The 23,786-nt window shown below is 40.8% G+C and overlaps 1 protein-coding gene across 5 annotated transcripts in view; it reads right to left on the reverse strand.

The window, feature by feature from the left end:
- osbpl8 (oxysterol binding protein-like 8) overlaps positions 1-23,786 on the reverse strand; it is an 81,591-nt gene that overhangs the window by 23,768 nt on the left and 34,037 nt on the right. For 3 of the 5 annotated variants that reach the window (XM_062382708.1, XM_062382707.1, XM_062382710.1), the window contains 3 exons: positions 23,258-23,326; positions 15,150-15,186; positions 12,595-12,765 (listed from right to left, as the gene is read on the reverse strand). In XM_062382708.1, coding sequence (XP_062238692.1) covers positions 12,595-12,765; positions 15,150-15,186; positions 23,258-23,326 — 277 coding nt within the window. Of the gene's footprint in view, positions 1-1,663; positions 1,974-12,594; positions 12,766-15,149; positions 15,187-23,257; positions 23,327-23,786 lie in introns of those variants that run through there. The other 2 variants (XM_062382709.1, XM_062382711.1) reach the window with 2 other exon arrangements.

Below are 23,786 nucleotides of genomic sequence, written 5' to 3' on the forward strand. Positions count from 1 at the left end.
CTGAGGATAAAACATCATGACTCAGACAACGTCTCGCAGCTCTAGATTTTCGTATTGCTAGAGGAGGTGAAGCTTTAGAGGGGCCAAAAGGTCGTCATGTCAAATCCCCAGACATGGAAAGGTCTGAGAAAGAAAGACGATTACGAACACCCTCTCCGTCCTCGTCAGCTGCTGCTGCTGCTGGGGCGCCCTTGAGCAAAGCAGTGACGTGACAGAGTTGCTCAATGGCAAATAGCGGGGGGATGAAGGATGCGCCAGGTCGCATGAATGTGGATTTGTGCATTAACAGTGTTGCAGTGCGTAGGTGAAAAGTGGCATCTAAGCACAGTCAGCCTCTGCTGGATTAATAACAGTCATCTGCGAAGGTGGAGCAGAGAACATCCACTCTGTCAACGCTCCAGTGGCTGCCAGCTGTCTGCCTCCAGGTTAGTGTCCTTTTCAGCTGGACAAACAAAGGTGGAGGCAGAGATTTTCCCGAACGAACACTTAGCTGATTTAATCCGTAGTGTTTTGGGGGGATTTGGTGCACTTCGAAAAAAAGGCATGATGAGGATTATCACTACACTCTCACAGAGGTATCACCGGAACCTGACTAACAGAAAGACGGCTGAGCTGAGGCCTGAGCCCTGCGTCATCCATCTGACAGTTTGCACCAACCTGGTGTACCTCTGTCGTCCATAAACGGTTATATGTTTCATTCTCCAACTGTAGAGAAAGACATGAGAGTCCTTGAAGTGGGAGTGGGGTCACTCTGACCAAATAGTCAAAGCATTTCAAGGTGAAATTATTCTGTTTTAGGAACGATGACACTAGTGTGACTTTTAACAAATTATTTTTGTATGTAACAGAGTTAAATCTACATTTACCATTGTCTCTATTTTCTTTCAATATTTCAGATAAGGTGTCGCTTACACCCTTGTTAACAAGCTTGAAGTCTTCTTCTTCTTCACTACAGTTGGTGGCACTTTGTTACACCCCTTTTCCTGTCATCTCCCCCAACCCTTGGTCAATGGAATGACATGAAACAGGCAACAGGAATATGTACATCGGATATAGGAAGATGATCACAACACCCCCCTCTCTATGATGACGGGTTTTCTACCAATCAACATTTAGCCCTCAGAGTCAAGATGCAACTTCATTTGAACTAGTTCATAGTGAGCACATCTCTGCTGTTACGATGAAATTCTAAACAACACAATGCATGAGAGCGTTGGGTCCATGAAAATCATATATCCTGATGAACGGATTTTTAAGTTTCCATGCAACTTTTTTGATGCCAACATTAGAAAAAAGCTAAAACTTCCCTTTGGTTGAAAAAAGTTTGAAGCAGTAAATCTGTTAAGTCATTCAGGCAATTATTATATAAACCCCATTCAAATTTACTCTCTGAAATACAAGACCGAGCATCCCTGAATCAGAGGAGTCCAGACAAGACTTATAAAGATCACCACAAGCCTGTTAATATTCAGTTTGGAATTCACAATCAAACGTGCATCTCAAAAAACACAGCCATGCTTCAGTACTCCAAATTAGATTTCACTTTCAAAGCAACAGATACACACACACGTCACTCGTTAGGTAAAACTAGAGGGTAAGCCTATGGGCCAGCAACACTTCCCAGAGTGGTGCTCTGTCTCCGTAACAACATCGGAACACCAACCTGGCAGCGACATGGGTGACAGCTCGTTATAGCCCCCGAAGGAGGCATTGCGGATGAGTTTGCGTCCGTCCGGATGTGGCGGTCGAAGCGATGCTGTGCCGCCACACGTGGAGAAACGGCGACGACTCAGCAGGCCCTCCTCCTTCATCATGGGGCCGGTGCGCAGCTCCCTTGTGGGGAAGCCGGGTGTGGGGAAGGTAAGGAAACTCAAAAGACTAGAAAGGTCGAGGAATGGGGGAGGTCGAGGGAACAGTCCGATCTGTCCCACGCAGATATCGTGTGAGTGAGGAAAGCAACAAAGACACTCACATACAGACACACACACAAACACACACACACACACACAGTAGCTCAGACAGCAGTCGCTGAGGCAGTGCAGTACGCTGCTCTCCTCTACGCTTCCTTCAACCAACAGCTCCCCTCCTCCCTCACACACAGTCTCTTTCTCTCTGCGAGTGTGTATGAAAGCAGCAGCCTCCAAGTACTTAATAACGAATAAGCTGAGCCCCTCCTACTCCCTCTCCTCAGGATGGGCAGGAGAGCTGCATCTTAGATGGGAAATAGCCCTTCTGTTCCATATCTCATCTTTCTATTCAGCTATATCCCTCTCGCTACATATTTTATTCATTATTATAGATTCAAAAGGGGCACTTCACTGCTTTTCAACCGTGTTAATGGATTAGTCAATGGGTGGTGTGTCTATGACGTCTAGGGTACTTATACATATTTTCTAAATATTAGCCGAGCTGGATTTAGTTTCTGTATTCACTCCTCTGACATCAGCGGATGACGTTAGGAAAATACTAGGAGGGTTTGTAAACAATTGCTGTGGAAATTGAAAATCACATTTCAGTTAAATTCTTTTTCCCAAATGTTCAAAAATCTTTGCTCAACATAACCATAGCACTTGTCAGAGTCTGGACAGGAGTTCTACTGCATGAGTCACAGAATAAAGATGAGAATGTGCACCAAGCGAAGCATAAGCTCGAGCTGCTACTGATATTATTGCCTCCCAGCAGGAATGGACAGAACAAATGGCAGCATCAGGGCAGCTAGCTGGAATAAAAACAGCTGAAACACTGGTAGTGAAGCTATATATATATATTCTATTTCAAAATGTTTAATCTAATTATATTTTACTATGCTGCAAACATTATATTTGTATGTTTATATTCAATCAATAAGGTTACTAAGGCTACCAGGTAGTGTTAAAGGGATAGTCCACCACTAGGCCGATGGAAGGGTGGGTGAAGTGTTTGAGTCCACAAAACACTTCTGGAGTCTCAGGGGTAAACAGCGTTTCATCCAAAGTGACCTGTTCTTCAGACAGAAGAATTAAATAAAACAACATGCCTCGATGCTGCTCATGTGGTGTAATCCAAGTGTCCGCAACCCCAGACACATATCCCACTCGAAACGGCGTAATTTACGGAAGTTTTAAGCCTATAATCCACTACCTGAAGTGACAAAGCTAACGGATGAAGCCACGCGCACCCCGCCTATGCCCTTAGGCAAGAGTGCGGGGTGCCGAGGTGCCCGAGGGTACGTGAAGGCGCCTTCGAGGAGGCTATCAGGTGACATTTTGGCTTAAAACACAGTGTAATTGACCTTGTTTCAAGTCAATAATGAATGTCAGGGCGGCCGGACACTTGGATGAAACCACACAAGCAGTATGGAGGCATGTTAGTTTTTTTCTATTGTTGTATTACATCTGAAGACGAAGTCCCGATGGTTTCAAATGTATACGATTCAACTGCAATGCTGTTTACCACTAACACTCCAGAAGTGTTTTGTGGACTCAAACACTTGGATGGAGAGAGAAGAAGTATTACCACATCGGTGGTTCACTGGACCGTAAAAATATTTTTTACCATCATCGGCAGCCTGTATTGTTCAAATGTCTCTCGTATGACAAACACATAAGTAATGCTTGCTATGTTTGCTTGATTTCCTGGTGAGCAGGATTAAGTTCGAACCTAGTAAATGTAAGCACTGTCTTTAATCAAAGAAACACTGGTTTTGTTTGGCTCTTCAGAGGTTATGAGTCAATGGCCTATATAGACCAGCGATATTTAATAATATCCATATTAACAGCAGTGAAATACCCCTTCAAGATAACTGTATACAGACCATCCTTCCTCTCCCTGCTAGCCACACTACATAGAGCTTACAAACTGTAAGTGCTACAGAGACAGCTGTCGTCAGACCAGAGAAACACAACCACTCAAACACACACACACACACACACACACATACAATCACACAACATAAACTCTATTGAGGACAGAAGGAAGCACTTTATAACATCAGCGCTCGGATAATTCCAACGTATAACAAATTTCTTCCAATCACTGGCTTATGTGACCAACCCGCTCTATCAAAATTGAAATTCTACCCAGTATAAATCATTTTTATATAGCACTACTTCCTGTGCACAGCTTTTAAACCTGGAGATCAATAGTACCCAGATTCACAAAGTATATGGTAATGGTGTGTATTAATACAGTGCTTTTCTACTCACTCAAAGTGTTTTACAGAACAGTGTTAGATGAATACCATGGCAACAATTCATTCTTAGACTGACTACGGTTAAATAGGGCTGATCACAGAGGAATCGACTGTGAGGGAGGAGGTGACACTCACTGGAAGTTGCTTTGTTGGAGGACACACTTTCCTACAAAAGTTATCGCATGGTACAAATCTAGCTGTGTTGTAAAGAATAACTGTGGCTCAGACCAGACAGAAAGCTGATTGGTTTGAAATTAGTTTTCTGATTCAGTTATAATGAGTTGTTTCTTTATTTAAAACAATATAACTCATTTAGTTGCTGTGGTGACGGCCATAACGGATAATTGAGGTTATCTGTGTTGCTCATACCAAATGACGACAAAGTGTGCACTGGAAAAAATACTTCGGCAAGGACACCGGTGGGTAATGCATTCTTTGCAGGAATGACATTGGGCCTTATCTTTGAAACCCAGTCTCTGAGGCGCATTGTCTGCTGTTGATATCCCTCCACAGTCCACTGGCATCTCCATCTTGCCTTTCAGCTGAAGTGCCCTTTTCTACTCTGTCGTTTTAGCCACTCCAAATGCAATCTCCTGGCATCGGGTCAAACAATGTTACGAAGTGGCCACAGAGACATTTCAACCCAGGTAGCTTCAAGAGGTAAACAGTGCAATCCCTTTCCCTGAAGCTAAATGATGAATACAAAACTGGTAAGTCAGCAGCTTTGCCCTCCTCTGCTTTAATTTACAAAGGTAATTAGGATGTTCTGTATGTATAATGCAGATCCCAGATCTAATTAACCTGCATGCTGGAAAAGTCCATTTCTTTTGGTCCAATGGCACATCGGCTAAGTATAGCCACCATCTGGGACGTTTCTCAAGTAGGAAGTGATTCTGGCCAATCCTCACCTCACCACCTTCGCTGACAAATCCAAAGTCAAGAATGACAATAACCTGCTGTCAATACTCCAACCATTAGCTTTTCCCCATGAAAGGTTTTGCCATCTGTCTTCCTGGTAATAATACATTTTTGTCATAAAAAATATTAGGTTTTATTAAACCTTCTTTGAAAGGCATTCTTATCACAAGGACGTGAGAAGGAACCATCAGATATGCGTACAACTGGGTGAACATTGTCTGAATATCAGCTCTTTGGCACGACTGGCCAGATGGAGTTACTTATGTGCTACGTCTATCTGCTCCACCACTTATGTGTATCAGGTGAGCTGGTGTCAGGTATATAGGGAGTGCTGCTATGCCAAGCAGGTAAACATGTGGAAGAGTGAGGATATACAGCTGGCCTGTGGAACAACAATTCGATTCTTACCAGAGGGGGCAAAGTTATTGCTGTATTGAAATTTGAAAGTTAATTTCGATTAGTTGATTCCAGACAAAGAACTGTTTTTATTAGCCATGCTATTGACTTAGATCAAGAGGTGTCCATGTCTATTGGTCAAATCACCACTTTGGCCTGAATATGAAAACATCTTTCATACAGACATCCGTGCTGTCAAAAAGATGATCCCTGACATTTCCTTGATGAGTTTGAGTTGGACATTTGTGGCTGCTTGGACTGCCACAAAACTGTAGGTCCCCTCAGGGTGAATTCTAATAACTTTTAATTAGCACCATTAAGAAGGCCAAGTTTTAATTTGTCCCGTAGTTTGCTTTAAGACAGAGATCAGAAGTGTAATCCGGAAGCAAAAAAAGATTATGATTATCAGCCATAATATTGTAACCACTTAGGGGGCACTAAACACAGCTATGCGATTGTCGTATGCTATTCGCAATGTAAAGGAGCAGAACTTCATTCCCCACAATGCTCAGGTGTATTGCCGATGTCTCTGATCGAAGGAGCTAGCAGTTACCATGGACATTTTAACAACAACTGTAAAAATCATATTGGGTATGATCTTTCACAGTTACATTACGTTTACCACAGAGTGACCCTTTATGACATGCTATACTTTTTTTGGAGACAGTGACAAGAGTACAATAATTAGGTCATGTACTTGAATGTAGTGTTAGTGTTTTTTTTGTCTCTGAATCAAATGTTATACGGTCGAGATTCATCTAGAAGCAGCTCGGCCTTGTTCAAGGTTGCATTTTATCATTACAAGGATTTTGTCAAATGTCAATGGAGAAAATTAATGGGGAAAATACTTTCAAAACCAGTTCTGGCAGGGGACGGTCACTGTTACTCTCAACAGCCATCAGCAATTAATGTACTTTTAAGATGCTAGGATGTTAGCATTCTGTTTTCAATATGTAGCCTCACAGAGTTGCTAAGATGGAAGTAGACCTGCTATTACTTTAAGAATTCATTGCAAGTTTACCACAATAAATGTAAAATCACTTCAGAAGAGTGACCATCAGTTACAGTCAGTTCTGGTTACAGTCAGTTCTGGTTGAGACCAAAACAAAGTTTTCTTAGCTTTTTCTTTTTCAGCTGAACAGTAAGAAACTGTTTCATCATTACAACACTGACAGTCTGAAGTCACCTGAGGATAACAAGTTGTCTCTGTAGCTGCAAATCACCTGCAGACAAAATGTGACACAGTAACCCACAGGTTGCAATTCACTGGTTACCAAGCATGTATACAGAACATACTGTGTTTCACATGCAGACAAACCTCCCTAGTATTACGTAAAGTGTCCAAGGAAACCCTGTAAGCCTGGGATTAGCTTCGGAACAAAGCAGCTTTTTGAACGCTGGCCTACAGGGATCTTCTGCTGTACTTCTCTCCTGTTAGACTCACTGTCACAGTCGAGGCTTTTTAAGAATCAACAACCTTGTTTCTTTGGTGCGTAAAAGCGGTTTTATGTTAGAGCAGTCTTCCCTCTGTCCTCATCACACAGAAAATGCACACATGTAAAGCACAAAACAGATAGCAACATGAGAGTCATCATAGCAAAAAGGGGGTGGGTTTCATATTAGGAGGGACAACCAGGACAAAAGGGTTTAAGGCTGAAACACTAACAAGCTAAACTGCATGGTACCTCTTTTCTGAAGCTTCCGTTCAGGCTAAAGCCTGTGTGCTAAGGTCAAGTGCTGACAGCAGTCCAATCTCCCATATCATGCTAAAATCACTTGCTTTAGATCCAGATCATGTCAGTCCAAACAAGCCTCCGGCCGTCCGAGCATAGCTCAGACCTCAGGGCCAAGATATTGTCCATCACGTCGTCCTGTCCTCCTTTACTTCCACAGACTTTTCCTTATCTATTATGTGTATCTCCACCATCAGGCCCTCTACCTCTTAGCACTCAGGCCTCAAAGGGCTCAGCTACTCATTGGACGAGAGCGTAGGTTGAAGAAAAGGACACCGGCCTGGAAGTGGCTGGAGTGCAGATAAGACCTGCCCCTTCCATGTTATTAACCCTGTCTGACAGGGTATAATCCCAGAGGCTGATCTCAAATCCGCACTGACCCCACCTGCTTTCTCGCTTTTGCACTCCTTTGCCTTTCATCTCACCTCTCTTCTATATATATAAATATATATCCCAAATCTCTCCATTTCCTTGGAAATCTCTTTTTAAATTCTCTCCCTATCTTAAACTTTGCACTTTTGTCTCACTCTGCAGTACAGGTAGACGTTGCGTTTTAACTACAAAGAGGGTCAAGGCAGCAAAATGTGTTTAAAGCGAGAGCGGCTTATAAGCCACTTGAAGAAACCTTATTAAACAACCTCCTGGGTTTATTATTGTTCCTGTTGAATCGTGAGGACAAGACTCACGTAACAGCCGGACAACAGACACCAGTGTTTGTCCGTGCTTACGTGGTGATGCAACTAAACTCAGATTAAAATAAATGAAAAAACACTTCCAATTATGGTGCGAGACCAGGGTGAGTCATGAACCAACACAGCAAGGATTTACGATAGAGAACTGTTTTGCTCACTACAAAAGCACGACTCATTTTGACAGCAAATGGCCATATTTTAGAATCCGATAACTATATATTGGCCACTATTTTCAATACTGATAAGGATCCCTTAAATTAAATCTTTGCTCTGAAAGATGCTGGATATATGGTTTCTCTTCAAATAAATTAAATCTTACATCCATTATTGTGTTTGCAAGAAAAATCTGCTATTATAGGAGGCAGTGACAAAACAAGAGTTATTGGTGTTGCTTTTTATTGTTAGAAATAAAGGAATACAATTTTATACTCATGTTGACTTTGAAGCAATAGTGTGATCTGCTGCAAGAAATTCAACCTTAATCAACAATGCAAAAGAAATGTAAGAGAATAAATAATTCTCTTTGAGCAAATCAATACTACTAAGTTGAAAACATTATTAAGCAATGTGTCTCAGTTAGTGATTTAATATGTCTTAAATGATGTTAAGATCGATATTTAGATATTATGTAGTTGCCAAAAGATCAGTGTCAGTAGTTTTTCATTACTCCTGATGAAGGTTGAGGGCAGAGGATGGCCTGTGATTCTAAAACTGTGATTTGTGAATATGGGCTACACAAATAAAATTGGAATTATTGATTGATTGAGAAAATGCCAATGATACAGTATTTTGAATACAAAGTTTCTACATCAAAGACCACTGACAAGTTTATTTAATGTAACTGTTGGATGTCCTGCTCACTCCCTATTGTTCAGTAAGATGAAAAAGAAAAGACAAGCTCCCTCACAGTCTTAGCAGTACAAAATAAATTTGAATTAGAGGGACGTTTTTCACTGTGTCCAATGGGCAATAAACTGCCTCAATGTACCAATGTGATTGCTAAAATGGGATTTGCAATTTTAAACTCAATTCAGGGAATAAGAACTTTGTTATTGCTTTCAGTAAATGTTCATATAACAACACCCAAAACACTGATTCAGCAGTAAGAGGAAATATGTGGACTGTGATCAACAAATCCCATGTAAACAAGGGGGTTTAAAGTGTTTACTATAGTGTGCGTCAATCAGAGGGGAGACACTTCACTCAGGTAGAGCAATCAAAAGTTATTGTGTTTATATACCTTGAGAAATCATCCTCTACAAATCATGGTTATTGTTCACTGAGCGGCATCGGCTCACTAAACTGAGCTGTGGAAAATAACTACTATAAGAATGAAGCATCGATCTTTCCACCTGGGTTGTTAACTTTCACACAACACTTACGATGCTCCTCTCAAACTGAGAAATAACTCAGAGGGCAACAGTCGACCCCGTTGTGATTCCTGTGGAATACACAGCTCAAACCCCACATTAAAGGTATAAAGTGAATTGTTACCGCAAACTTTAAACTAAAGGAAATGTCCCAGACTGTTACACACTGATCAAGCACACACAGCCATCACTCTGAAACAAGACTAAGAGGGAGCTAGAGTAAAAATCAGTAGCCATGGATACCACATTTTGGGCTGCAGGGAGGCGGGGGTCAGAGAGAGCTTTCATGCTGCCGTTCTGACTCTTGTTGCACAGATACTTGATGTTTGGGAGGGGAGGTAGTTGCACAGACACAAGCCGCTCATGCTGGTATGTTTACTTCTGCTGGATCATGTTTCCACTGCACGCTCTCGGGAACCAATTACCGTTTTAGTGCCAATGTATGCCAATGTAATATGATTCACGGTGTGCAGCGGTGTTGCCAGATGACTGTATGAATTCTGATTGAGTGGATATATTACATTTCTGGCTGATCTTATTGTTGAAGCACACATGACCACACACGTTAGAAATGGTCTAAAAGCAGGTAGGCAGTGATGCAGAGCAAGTTTTATTAACCCCATCACATATGATTGTTTGTGTATTGAGGATGAATACACACACACACGGATATGAATCACAGTTATGTCAAAGTAGAGTTAGATGACACTGATGAGTCCATTATCTACAATTTAGAGTAAATTGTGTGACGACAAACAATGAAAAATAATCCCTAGATTTTTTGATGTGATTACTCCCTCTTGTGGTGGGAAAGTGGCTTACAACTATCAAAAAACTGGAGGAAACAACAGACCGGGATGTCAAAACTACTTCAGCAATATGATTCGATTCCATTCAACTTGTGGCAGTAAAACCTGGCACAGCAGATTTAATAAAAACGTTTGAGAAGACCTTTGTTTGAGCATACATGAGTCAAAGCACTATAAAGATGTCCTCTTTCTGCCTCACTTCAGAACTATGAGCCAACAGTTGACAAATATATTTACAATACTGACATGCCGGACTGTATCATAGGGAATTGAAACACCAATTTTCAGTTAAACAACTTGACATGTAAACCAGTTTCTATGGCAAGTGCAAAATAAGCATTTCCACCAGGTCCAACATCATAGTGTGCCTTTTACTAGGTTTTCTCTGTGAATCTTTGAAAAAGACTAATAGATAAGATTAATATCCTTCAACAACACTGGCAGCAGTTGACTAACCCCAGAAAAGGATCCACAAGGGGGCACTGTAACATAAGAAAAGTTTCAAGCAGAATGAAGGGGGTGATGTAAGACCCTGGCCAAATCTACCCTTGAGTTTATTTCTCATCAGCTATTCACTTCTTTTTTCATTTGATTATCTCTCTGCTGTGTGGGATCGTCCATCATCATATCTGGAAAGTCCCAAATGAGAGTCTACATAAGAAAACGATACGCTTTCCTAAAGTGCAAGCAAATTCTGATGTCCTCTTCGAAGCTAAAGGTTGATGATAACAGGGATACATCAGGTGGGTAAGGGGAGCGGACATGGTATTTATGATGTATCGCAAAGTACATCAGCTGATACCTGAGTTATTTTGAGTTGTCGGTCACAATGTCCACAGCAGCTCAGTGACTCATCGAACATGAAAAAAAGAAATTAAGAGAAGATAAGAATTGGACCATGCAGGTTTACGGGTGTGCCTCTGTGAGATGGACAGAACTGCCCAGCGAGTGAGCATGAGTCATTGTTTCTCCAGTGGGAGTGCCTGGGAAAGGCCAAGACCAAAAACTGGCGGCCGTCCTCGAGCTGGAAATGTCCAAAATATTCTGTAAAGTCCCTTTAAGTCTGATCTGAACTTAAACCTAAGAAAACAAGATAAAGAAAGCAAAGACAAAGGAAAGAGGATTATATATGTTAAGAGGCTCAAGGTGTATGTAGATCTGTTTAAGGAGTTCAGGGGTAAAAGCAGACAGAACACGCAACTTCAGACTGTTAATACTGAATGTTAGAACAAGTCTTTGACCTTTCTGTTAGGAGGCAGCCATTCGGACTGTTCAGCAACCCAATTAATTTTCATGCCTTTTATCAAGTCAATCGCCGCAGAGGAAACCGGAGTTCTGCCTTCAGCCTCATTGCACAGAACCCTTAGTTACACAAAATGTTTTGGGATTTGTTCAACACAGATGGCCATATCGTCAAAGAAATGGAATCCCATGTAAAATCTGTCATGTAAGAAAGTTTTCTCTCACTGAATTCACTGGTGGACTGTTAAAGCAGCCCCTGTGCTTGTTCTGCTAAACAGAAGCGACTGTGTCAACAGAAGACGAGAAGATTGATAAAGTCCGACAACTGACTGAGAAATGTCCAAAAAGCATCGTCACGGAGATTGGCAACACAAGCCACGATGGCCTACTGGTCAAACCAGACTGAGGCTGTGGCAACCAAAGCCTCATCTCATTTGTAAGACAATGACCTTCATACTGACTCTGCCAAGGGGTTTATGTTTTTTAATCCTGTCTGTTTGTTGGTTGGTTTGTTTGTTAGTTAATTAGCAGCATTACAAAAAAAAAAACACTGGTATGATTGTGTGCAACTATGATGCAGATCCAAATGAAAATGCGAGTCTGGTGAATTTAAATGTTGTTTCATAAGGGGATTATTGGGCCAACTGGGTGCCCTTCTAGTTTATTATTCCAGTCTTGACATTTTCTCGCTTAGATGTGAAACATCTGCAGGAAGTGATACATTTTATCAACAGCAGCTTAAAACTGGAGAGACAGAAACGCCTCCGACATATTTTCTTCAAGCAAGAAACTCAGACAGAGTGTGGAGTGCGTTTTGACTCCAGAGGAAATACACGTTACAAAGTGATCACCACATCAGTTGTGTGTTTCCATGAACAACAGCAAGTAAACAGGACAAATGGAATCAAATGGAAAATGGTCTCACAAAAGTGTAATGAAATACACTGAGAAAACAGGAGAAGCCCTTCTCAAACAAAGCCAATGGTAGACAGGGAAGGACCAGGGAAACATTTGTTTATTTTTGCCACATTGCTGTTTTTCCTTCATAATAAGATATTTCAATCATCTGCACATGTGTGATATGTGCAATAAAAAGAGAACGAATGCGAGTGCAGATCATAAAGTTGGATTTTACAGGGTGGGGTATTTATTAAATAATGTCATAAGTTTAACCCATGATTATATTCTGCAAATCATGACACAAGTTTACATAGAGTTTAACAGCTGGCCCACGTGCTCTAAACAGCCGACTGTCTATCTTACCGTGGGTGTAGCTCACCCCCGGGCTGAGGGCCGAGGGTGTGGAGACATGCTCCTTGTTGGGCGTCTGGAGGCCGGCCTCCTTCTCCCTCTCTTTGTCCCGCTCCTTCACCTGGCGCTGGCTCATCCTGCCTGGGGTCAGAAGGACGGTGTCATCACTGCTCACTACAGCAGCTGGAGGAGAGAGAGGACAGAGAGGAGGAGGTGGAGGAAGATTGAAAGGCAGATGAGCGATGAAATAATAAAGAGACGTTGCAATCTTGTGCGAGATCAGAGAGCATCTCCACACAACCCCCTGGTGGAGCATTTGCTAGCTGCAGCCCTCAGTTTCATAACACGTTTTAATAAATGATATAACATTTTTCATCCAAGTTTGATGAAAGATGTGTTTCATGAGTCCTAATAACTTTAATATACGTGTGGGGATGCTTCATCATCTCTTTATGTTTACTTGGTGCGACTGAAACAAGTAGGAGCGTTCTGGTAGTAATGGTTGGCAGAGGACCAAAATAAATGAATGATGTTTAAACACATGTTTTTATCTGTGGCACTCTTCAGACCTGTTATTAACACCCCTCTAAAACTATTTTTAAGACAGAGTTTTACAAGTAGTTTTCTGCCTGAAATCTGTTCACACACATTCAAAGAAGCACTTATTATTTGACAGGGTCTTTAACCTCACCACTGATATCGTTACTTAAAAGGTTTAATTCACACAGATTCAAATTTTTCCTACAGGTTTACTAAGACTGATGTACAACTATAAACTTAGGAATTATTTGTGAACATCACTCAAAATATAATCGCATTGTTTCTCATGAAATCTTTAGACTGCGGTGGCCCGCCATACTCTAATTTGTCCTGACACAGTTTTGTATAATAAATACACACAATCATACACACGTATGACATTTCTGTTCACAGAGACCACATTTGTCTGAGTATACACGTGTGTAGGTGTGTGTGTTAGTGAACTGAGCTCTACAATGAATAAAATGTATTGGTAAAACACCATAGTGTCAACGGATACAAAAATGAGAAGTGTGAAATGATTTGGTTCATTGTGAAACTGTTGCTGGTCAGCTGCGTAGGCTGTGTTTCAATGTGATCAGGAAACATGTATATTCACGCAGCTAAAAGAATGTGACCACATGAGTCCCAGACCTCCGATTGGGTTCTGAGTGATCGCCTTGTTCTCAATGCTTCTTGGGTGCTTTCACAGCAGAACTTCGAGCTGTCGACTTGTGATCGGATGACTCAGGACAGTTGTTAACACCCGGAGTGAACAGGGCCTTTGTTTACTGAGGCACACTGAGACAAGGACCTCCTCTCTCCCATATTGAGAAAACTTGCCTCAAGTGAAGACACTGCAGATAAGATATTCTCAGTGGCCTTCACAGTATCAGTCTGTGCTTTGACTCTCATTAACTGGTGCAAAAAACATCCTCCTCCAACCTGGTCAAGGAGAGCTATTGAATTATTTTCTATGTCTTCTTTCAATGATTCTTTCAATGATAAACAAGATGTTATGTACCAAACATTTTATTTCCATTTCTGAGTTCCATGTTTTACTACACTACTCACTTTATATAACTAGATACAGTCACAAGTGTTTTTATGTATTATTATTATTCTTGAGAAGATGCATATAATCAAGCTCAGTCTGAATCCTATATGTATCCTCATTGTCTTTTAATTTCCATCACATGTAAAAACTAATGTTTTATATATTGTTTAGTAAATAATTTCTCCTTTCAGTCTTGCAAATTACCTTAGCTAGACGAACTTTGTGGAATGCATACTATGAATGTAGGATTTTTACACACACACACAAGCATACGCACACACACACACGCACACGCAGGCAAATATATATTATAATCCAGAAGATAATCCATTAGTTTATCCAGCCCTGTCAGCATCCGCTCATCCTATCAGACAGCAGGGTGTGTATAGCAGGTAAATCGTTGTGGGTTTGTGAATGAAGCTTTGCACATGTAATGTGTGTTTCCTTCTGTACACCATATGCACTGACACACTTTCCTATGGAGCTGCCAGGCAATATGTTAACCCATGGCAATAATTATTGTGTTATAATTTTAAAGCTCCGTATATGTATCAATACAATGCTTATACGAAGCCAAAAGCATAACACTAAACCTAATAATAATAATAATCTAAATTAGGATTTAACAAGTTTAAATTTGTGTAAAAAATAAATAATCAGATTCAGATGTGAAAACAGGGTTAAGATTCAAACTATGAATTAAGTGTCACAAATAAATGTGAGGGAACTTTTAAGACAGAGTTTCACATTTCTGCTTTGTATCTGCACACCCAACTCTTTTTTCACAATGTCTTTAACACCCAGCCCACAAAGAGAAGTAACTAAATTTGGAGGCAGAAGCGCTACACATGCAATCGCACTCGCAATCACACTCACACTCACACTCACACTTGCACTCACACTCAACTCCCTTATGTTCAACTGGCCCCTAAATACGAGCCCTGGCCCTTCCCCTGTGCATATCCCTTGGTCTGAAAGGTCACTGGCTTACCGGAGGTGGCATGGTGCTCTCTCAACTCTGCATGGGGCTAGCAGGGGGAAAGGGTGGAGACAGAAAAAAGAAAAGCACAAGAGGGAGAAACGTCCATCATGGGTTGACCAGATGTCGACCGGATGTTGGCAGTGGTTGGTTTGCGTGCAGCGGGGGGGTTGGTGATAGTGGGCAGCAACAGCATCAGCAGTGGGAGAAGCCGCAGCCATATGGGACGACGACAAATGATAAAAGAAAAAGAGGAGACGAGAGACAGAAAACAAAAGGAAAAAACAAAACATACATTAGTTCAACCAAAATGTTAACGGGGGACACAACTTGACACAAATATGACAACAGATCGGGGCAGTATGAGGGATAAATACATAAATAACCAAGAGGAATAAATAAACAGCAGCAAAAACAATAAATAAATCACATTTGATAGGCTGGAACCACAACATGTTTAGTATTAATATTGAAATCACACTGAAACCATTTAACAATTATTAAAATATATTTAGTTTTGAGTCAAATTACTTTATTAATGTAAAACTGTTTCAAACTCTTGTTTAATCACAAATAATTTGAAGATTAAATCGAGAGGAAACTTCATTTGATTCTTCCCATTAATTGCAAATGACATCTGAAGCCATGCTGACATCTCTTCGAGGCTGCAGAGATACTGCAACATTTTGCTTATCTACCCATCTTTCACTAGATCCTTGAGTCTGCATGAGACTCTTTAACAAGATCCTAATTTATACATAACAGCATTGTATAAGGCCGCAGTGGATAAGGTAGAAATCTGACATCACAGTTATACCTAGAAACCGGGAAGGATCCCCTAATGCCCATATTTAAGAGGCACGAGCCAGTCAGTGAGGACTACAACAGGAAACAATGCCAGTGATTGGATATTGCTCAGTTAATCATGAAGGAGGGGGGGATCAAAATGCTAAGTTGTGATTGGTTCGGACTGTCAGAGCCACTGGCTGAGAGGATAGACAACAGTGAGAGCTGCTTACAACAATAAGGCGAGCGGATTAAGAAACTGTCACTGAACGTCAGAGGTCGATAAACAAGGCTTTGTGGGAAGGCATCAACAAAGGGGCTTTCTAATTTAATCTCGGCTCAGCCCATTGTCTCGCAGAGGGAGAGCATATTTACACTTTGGTCACTCCCTGTCAGCGGCAGAACCCTGACCTATAGTCACAGGGGCATGGAGGTTAGAGGAGCTGGCGTGTGTGGATTCCTAAACAGCTCTCCCTTGATTCCAATCAATAATCTTTTATCTACACCTCAGGTTTTCCCACCTTTACCATTATGCTTCCATGATTCCTGTCTGAGTCAAATTCCAAAATTAGACACCTTTTCCCAATCATATTCTTTGTCTGGTTTAACAAGACATGCGAAGTTTGTCAACTGTCACCAGTTTCCTCGAATGACGAACTATAATGGGAAGTGTTTGTTCCAGGCTTTTTATAAAAGCCCTCGCTGATCATTAGCACTGATCAAATATGCAGATGAGGGTGTGGGCGGGGAACAGGACTGACAGTGAGACAAAGTGAGGGGCTGTGAAAAGTGTCATTGTCAAATAATATACATTTTTGAATTGTGAGAGTTTTTCTGGCGATAGGATGTAAAGGGTCACACAGCTGGTGACATGAGACAGGCCTATTTTAGCATGTGAAAAGCTTTCCTGACTGTTAACTCCGTTGCTCAATAGTCAACGGAGTGATGGAACTGTTTCTTTTTTGTCTCTGATTACTGTCAGGCCTTGTTACTATAAACTGTAAAACACAAAAAAGCTTTTTGAGAAAACAACAAATCTTTTCTCCAATAAAATCTTATGAGCATGTCCACGAGTGTGCACCAACCCTCCATGAAAGCTTCTGTCAAGTAGACTTATATGATTGTAACTTGCTACATGTCTGTTACATCTATAAAATCCTCTGTATATCGATATTTTGAACAGGTGTATGGGTGTAGGTACACAGGTGATCTTGTTGTTATTAACCATTAGGAACAGTTTCATGTTACATCTGTGATAATTGTTGGCAAAGCAAACTAGAAACGTTTTTAAAAGCTGTAGAGAAAATAGCTAGTGACACAATCCTGGTTTCAGATGGTCCCTTACATAATGTCCCCAGCAAAGGTTCAATGAGGCAGTGTTTCCATTTAAGACAGAATCCTGCAGCAGAGGCAAAGGAGCTGAGAATTCAGTGGCATCAGGGTGTTAGTGAATGTGATCACACATTTCCATGTTTGACAGTCACGCTCAACTGAAAACACAGAATACAAGGCTGGTGTCAGCAGGTATTTCTACAATAATGAGCAAACCTGAGCCTGCTGTGTCTGATGAAGGCAAAGTCAGATGATTTGACTCAAAGCAAACAGACTCTCAGTAAGGACACACAGGTTATTACATTTCCTCTCTAGCTCAGGAAGGATCTGTTTTACAGCAGCAGAAGAGAAGTCTTAATATTTATTCTAAGCAACTTTGACGTATGAATAAAATGTATTATTGTGCATCATCGCATGGACATGACACAACTTCTATGGGTTAACAATAAGAAATCAAAAACAGTGTCATCTTTATTTCAAGGTGTAGGGAAACACACATATTTTAAGATAGGGTGACATAGTGATGAGTTTGGTCCTTTTGTCAGCCTATAATTTAGCTTACAGAACACAGCATGTTGATGTGATAATATACAAGAGGATATGCTTTGAACTAAAACCAAAATATTTCATGTTATGTCTGAATCATAGACGTAAAGCGGAGGCGGAGAGCTGTGAATTTTTTATTTGAGGAAGATTAATATTTTCCTTATACAAATAGTAACTTTGCCATAAATACTTGTGCTTTTGTCATAATATTTCAGAACGATATTGTTGCTGAGTAGAATATTACTTGGAAATTATATTCTAAGGCTTTTAACACCATCAATTCAATAAAGATATATCAAATGAATGGAAAAACCCTTGCTTATTGCCTGGGTTAGGGTTAGCTTGCAATGTCACAATGTCAAATAGTTTTATAGGAAAGACATCAACTGCAGCCATCTATCTATCTCATCAAGGTGAGAGAGGAGATCAAATAAAACAGAACGGTGCAAAACAAGAAATAGACGTTGCCATGACATCAGGGGCTGAAATAACCTAAGTTGTTCTATGAAAATGTTTCTGTGCCTAAAACTCTACAAATTGCTAAAGTAATAAAAAAGAAAAATGTTCACAATCTCAACAAGCAGACATGCCTGATGGCTTTAAGGGTATGAATAATGCTCCAGAGCAAATTGGGCAAAGCAGTGGATTTCATTAGGGCTAAAGATAAGTTTGGAGCGAAACTGCAGGAAGAAACAGTTTGAAGGTACAACATTCAACACAGTTACAGTGTGTTGATGGCTGTTTAATGAATGTTGACGCTTTGTAAGGCTCCGTGTTTGACATGAGCGTTTCAGAGAGGGAGTCGTGCAGCTTTTAGAGCAGCGGACTGAATTATTTGGATGGAAAATGTGTCACGTTGTTACGATTATAATTATACAGAGAGAAAAAAACAAACAGGTGCACAGTCTCCTTTCAAGATCCTGTATGGCGGATGAATAATATTGATTAAATCCTGTACTGTCACAGTTTATCAGGCGTGAAGCTCTGACTGTTTATACTTCAGTCACCTCTGGGGCTTTGTATTGAAGTGGCACATCAACTGTCCAGGGTCTTGTATTTTTCATTCATACTCATATTTCGAATACAAACAGCTCATTGCTCTCAACCTGTGCAGCTGACTTTGTGTGTAGCCGTGTTTAGCATCATTGCTGATACTCGCTGGAATATCGTGCTAACTGTCAGGGCATGTGTCTATCAAAGGTGGCCTTAGGGATTTAGAAGTTACGCAATGCAAGCTCTCCAGCTGTAGGACATGACAAACCGAACATACCTCATCTTTTTATCTAAGTTTTTTTAAAACTTGCTTACAATTTAATCTCCAAACACCAATTTTATGTTTTTCCTTGAGTTTATTTTAAAAGAAAGAAGATTTCCATATATTAGCAGTTATAACATGGGAAGCATGCATCCTTAATATTAGAAAGCTTTGTAAACAATCAACAGCTTCTTCCTCCATCCCAGTTTTTTATTTGTAATTTTGTGGATCACCTGTAACCAAGGCTTGTAAGAGCTGATAAAAGGTATTGTATTGTAGTGAACTGATTTGCCGTTTTGGTGTCATCTGCCCCTTAGCTGTCAAGTGTGAAACTCAAACGTAATATAAGAAAATATATTTTATAATGAAACTGAAATGGCATCAGAGTTAATGATCAATAACATTGATGGCTAGACTACAATCTCCCTATATTACATTCTCCACATCTCCTCCAGAGCCTCCAAACCTAAACAGGAAACACAGCCTTAAACACAGCGCACTCTCTCTGCCCCTAAAAAGATGAAGAGTGCTTACACAGAATAAAATGCCATGACATATTACATAACATTTAAACATCACTTGAAGCAGATTTCTGACCCACTTTCTTTATAGCAGCAGGGGAAAAAGATATAACAACAACATAGTTTTTCCCCCCTTATTATTTATCTGGAGGGCACATTTTCCCATTGAATTCAGCTTGGAATTAAAAAACTATGCCATGAAGGCAAAACAAAAATGCTGTTGAAATACTGAATTGACTGTTCTCTGTATTTAAGCTCCTTCTAACTTCCAACAAATCCCCCTCCACAGACTGTGAGCAAGATAGTGTAGGTCATGAATACATTTTGATATGGAAAAAAGGAGACAAAAAATGGGTAAAGGAAAGACAACGGAAAGAAAAAGAGACTCAGAGAAGAGGAGAGCAACATCTGTCTAGGTCAGGGGTAGGCAACCTTTACTATCGAAAGAGCCATTTCGCCCCCTGCCTCGCGCCGTGCAGCGATCGTTTCGGCGTCGAGTTCACACCGGACAGGTTCACACGCGTCCGGTGTGAACCCGACGTTAGGCGCTGATCTCTGATCAGCTGAGACCAGAGAAACTCGTTGTTTTAACTGTTTCCACTGTTGAGAAGCAGCCGGTCAGTCACTGAGAGGCTGTTCTACGTGAACGAGCTACGATGTCTCTGAGCGAGTGAGCGGAGCTCAGGGCGGGGGGCGGAGCCCCGGCTCTGTGTGTGTGTCGGCTATCTGGGAGCGCGCACACACACATTCACCCGCTCCTGGTATTTCATGATGGCCTGATACGATGATTATTTAAAAAATGTATGTGAACGTGATGTTTACTCACGTTCATCATATGAAAGAACTGATTCGTTAAGTTCAAAGTTCGCGAAAAATATGCGCAACATGCACTATACAGGGAGCCACTGCAGAGGGGCTGAAGAGCCGCATGCGGCTCCGGAGCCGCAGGTTGCCAACCGCTGGTCTAGGTGCTAGACTGCTGATGAACAGCTGTGTCATCACTGACAGCTATTTGTTTAGTTCACCCTATGACAGTGTTTTCATGGACATCCTGGACGAAAGATAAATCATAAATGGAAAAAATAAATAAACCCAAACATTCATCCCTCATTCAAGACTGACTCACCACAACTTGGTGAAGCATCTGAGAGTAGTATCACCATCAACAATACCATCTGACATCAGATACATTGCCAAAGGGAGGTTTGGCAAACTAAACTCTCCATTAGAAGGGGTTATTCTGATATATGTGATCAATGATATAATTAAGCCAACAAAGTCGGGCGTAACTATAGCAGTTTGTGCAGCTTTAACTTAAATCTGTTTGTTGTTCGGCAACAAAAAAGCTGTAAACACAGTATTGACACAATCAAACAATGATTTATCATTTCAAATAACTTTTCTAGTCATATTGCATATATTCATTTAATGTTCACTCTTCTTTAAGCTCTCTTTGCTTTTCACTAGCTCAGTGGGAAAAGCGCTTTAGCAAATAAATGCTCCACGCTGTAGCTAGCTGCTTACTTTGTCTTTACTTTATCTGCTGTTTGCTACTTGATATGTCATTCTAAGCTTCTAAATAACAAATAGCTGCCTGATGAATACAACATTGATGAGATATCTGAATGTGAAAAAGTTGCTTAAATTGCTAAAGACCAAAACAATGAGCTGAAAGACACATTCAAACTGTGAAACTGATCCGGCTGCTGGGTCATTCATTCCTGTTGTTGACAGCAGCTTTCAACCAAAATATCATTACCTACATTTATATATTCAGTCATTCTTTGTATGTCCCACTCTGCTGTGGTAATCACGATATCCCCTCTGGAGTAAAATGATGGACATTTTACTCTGCCTTACAAAAATGTTCTTTAACTCTTCAAAGTTAAATAGCTGATAAAAACACTGACTCGACATGTTCATGTATATAGTTGACCGAATATTTTTTTGGGTCTTGTGCCATAGAAGTGAATGCACTTAGGTTAATAAGAAAAGCCTCCCGCCTACCACCACACACTATAATGAAGGTTCTTACAGCCGCTACTGTGACACTGGATTAATCAGCAGTGTTTATAAAGCCTGGCAAAGAGCTTTATAAATTCTGAGGCTATTAACTGCTGCATATGTGATACATGTGAGACGTTGTACACTGTATATGCTCTATGCGGAATTAGCAATAGGATTCAGAGGGGTAAATCCATCCAATGTGGTTTGAACCTTTCAGAGAGATTTAATTCTAATCAACACCTAAAATGACTCAAACACACAGCTTGTAAATAAACTGAAGACATCTATTTTGTAGTTTCCAGGGAGCCCATATCATATGAAGGTATCTTATTTTAACCTCTGTGCCCTGTCTGAGTCTGGCTTAATAAAGAAACCTAATACAGTACAAGCTAGGACTCAGATTGGATATCACGATTAAAGGTTCCTTATTGGTCCAGATGCTTTAACGGTAAATAGAAATCTACTACCTCTGTGAACAATAGAATGATCACAAATGACTGCATTAGTGGATGTGAAATAGGATGCATTCTCCTGAGATCATGTACAAACATCCGCTGGAATTGGGACAACAATGGAGAAGACAACAATTGCTTCAGCGAATGCTTATGTCATAACAAGTGCAATGAGTCCTTTTTATGGATAAACACTAAAATATTGATACGAAAATAAGGTATCAAATATAAGAGTTTTGACACTGAATATTAGATGTAGGCAGTTTTACATAATTTACCCATGTCAGTCTTAATGTACCAGCATAGTGAATATCCTGCTACACCCAGTAGTAAGTCACCTCATCTAATACCACTGCCTTCCCTCATTTAAATACTGGAATGCGCAGGGCACAGATGATGAATCTTGCTTATTTACATCTTTTTTAGAGGCTGTTCTCACAGAGAGAGGGGGGGAAAAACACTGTATGCAGTTCAGCCCTTTGCAGCCTCTCTTCAAAGTCAAGCCTGCCACATGGAGCATGAAAACATCAACATATGACAGAATGCAAGCGGACAGAAAGCAATCCCTGCTGAAAGGTTGTGCAGATTGCTCTCCTGATGAAAAATGGCTTCAAAATACAAAGTTAAACAAAATGTTGCAGATAAAATACTGGGCTGGATAAATTGAAACAGAAGAAAAAAAAATGGGATTCTGTCTGGTTTCAATACCTTCCATGTTAACAATAAGCTTTTGGTGTTTTCAGAGAATGCCCAAGGAATGCAATAGAGCAACCCTCCTCTGCACAATATTACATTTTGTAGCCATTACTGCAATATGTGTCAAAACAACATAACACAGCTTTCACTAAACCCCAAGCATCCTCCTCTGCAGGGTAGGCAGGGTGTGAAAACGAAGTCGATGGCAGCATGCAGCAGTGTCAGAGTGGTTTTATCCATCAAAGAAGGGACACATCTGTCATCACAGGGCGGGTCCATAATGTCCACAGCCTGACTCAGGGCAGGGAGGGAGATACAGTGTGTGTTATAGATCTTGTGCTGCTGTCCATATGGTGGCAGATTTACAGCTAGACCGGAGGTGCAATCAACACCATAAATAACATGCCCCGGACACTTTGACTGTAGGGCTGATTCCATTTGCCAAGATACCATCCACAGTCATACTTAAGCCAAGGAAACAAATTGTATTTACTGTGAGACACAAAGTATTTGTGGATTTCAAACCTTGGCAGGAAGATGGAGGAGGCAATTTATTTCAAGATGTGTTTCATCGTTTTCAGGTTTCTGTGTCTCCTGTGTAGAAAGACAGATGCAAAGCAGGTGAGGACTTGCAGTTCACACTTCGTTCATGGTCCCTGTTGACATCACGGTGACACTGTGCAGGACTGATCTGTCAACTATTTGATCACTTCTGCACTTTGTAACCATGCCCATAAATAAAACATGTTCCAAAACCTTCAACAAGCTATTGCAGATATTTCCTCTGGTCTGGCCTAAGATTCAAATAAACACAGATAACGATGTGGGCAGAATATGATGAATGTGCAAAGGCTGCTGGGAAACAAAGGCAACAATCCTGAAAGTAGTTAAGTCAGTGGAGCTTCTCACAAAACTCTGCCTGCAGCAAGTGTATAGAACAGGGAGCCATCATCGAGGAGTTGAAAACAGTTTGCTATTGGCTGACTGTGAAACCCAAACACTGCTCATGATGATTAGTGTGATACATTGAATTAGTGTTCTAATGTTGGTCCCT

This window comes from Platichthys flesus, chromosome 23, assembly GCF_949316205.1.
Source record: "Platichthys flesus chromosome 23, fPlaFle2.1, whole genome shotgun sequence".
NCBI lineage: Eukaryota > Metazoa > Chordata > Actinopteri > Pleuronectiformes > Pleuronectidae > Platichthys > Platichthys flesus.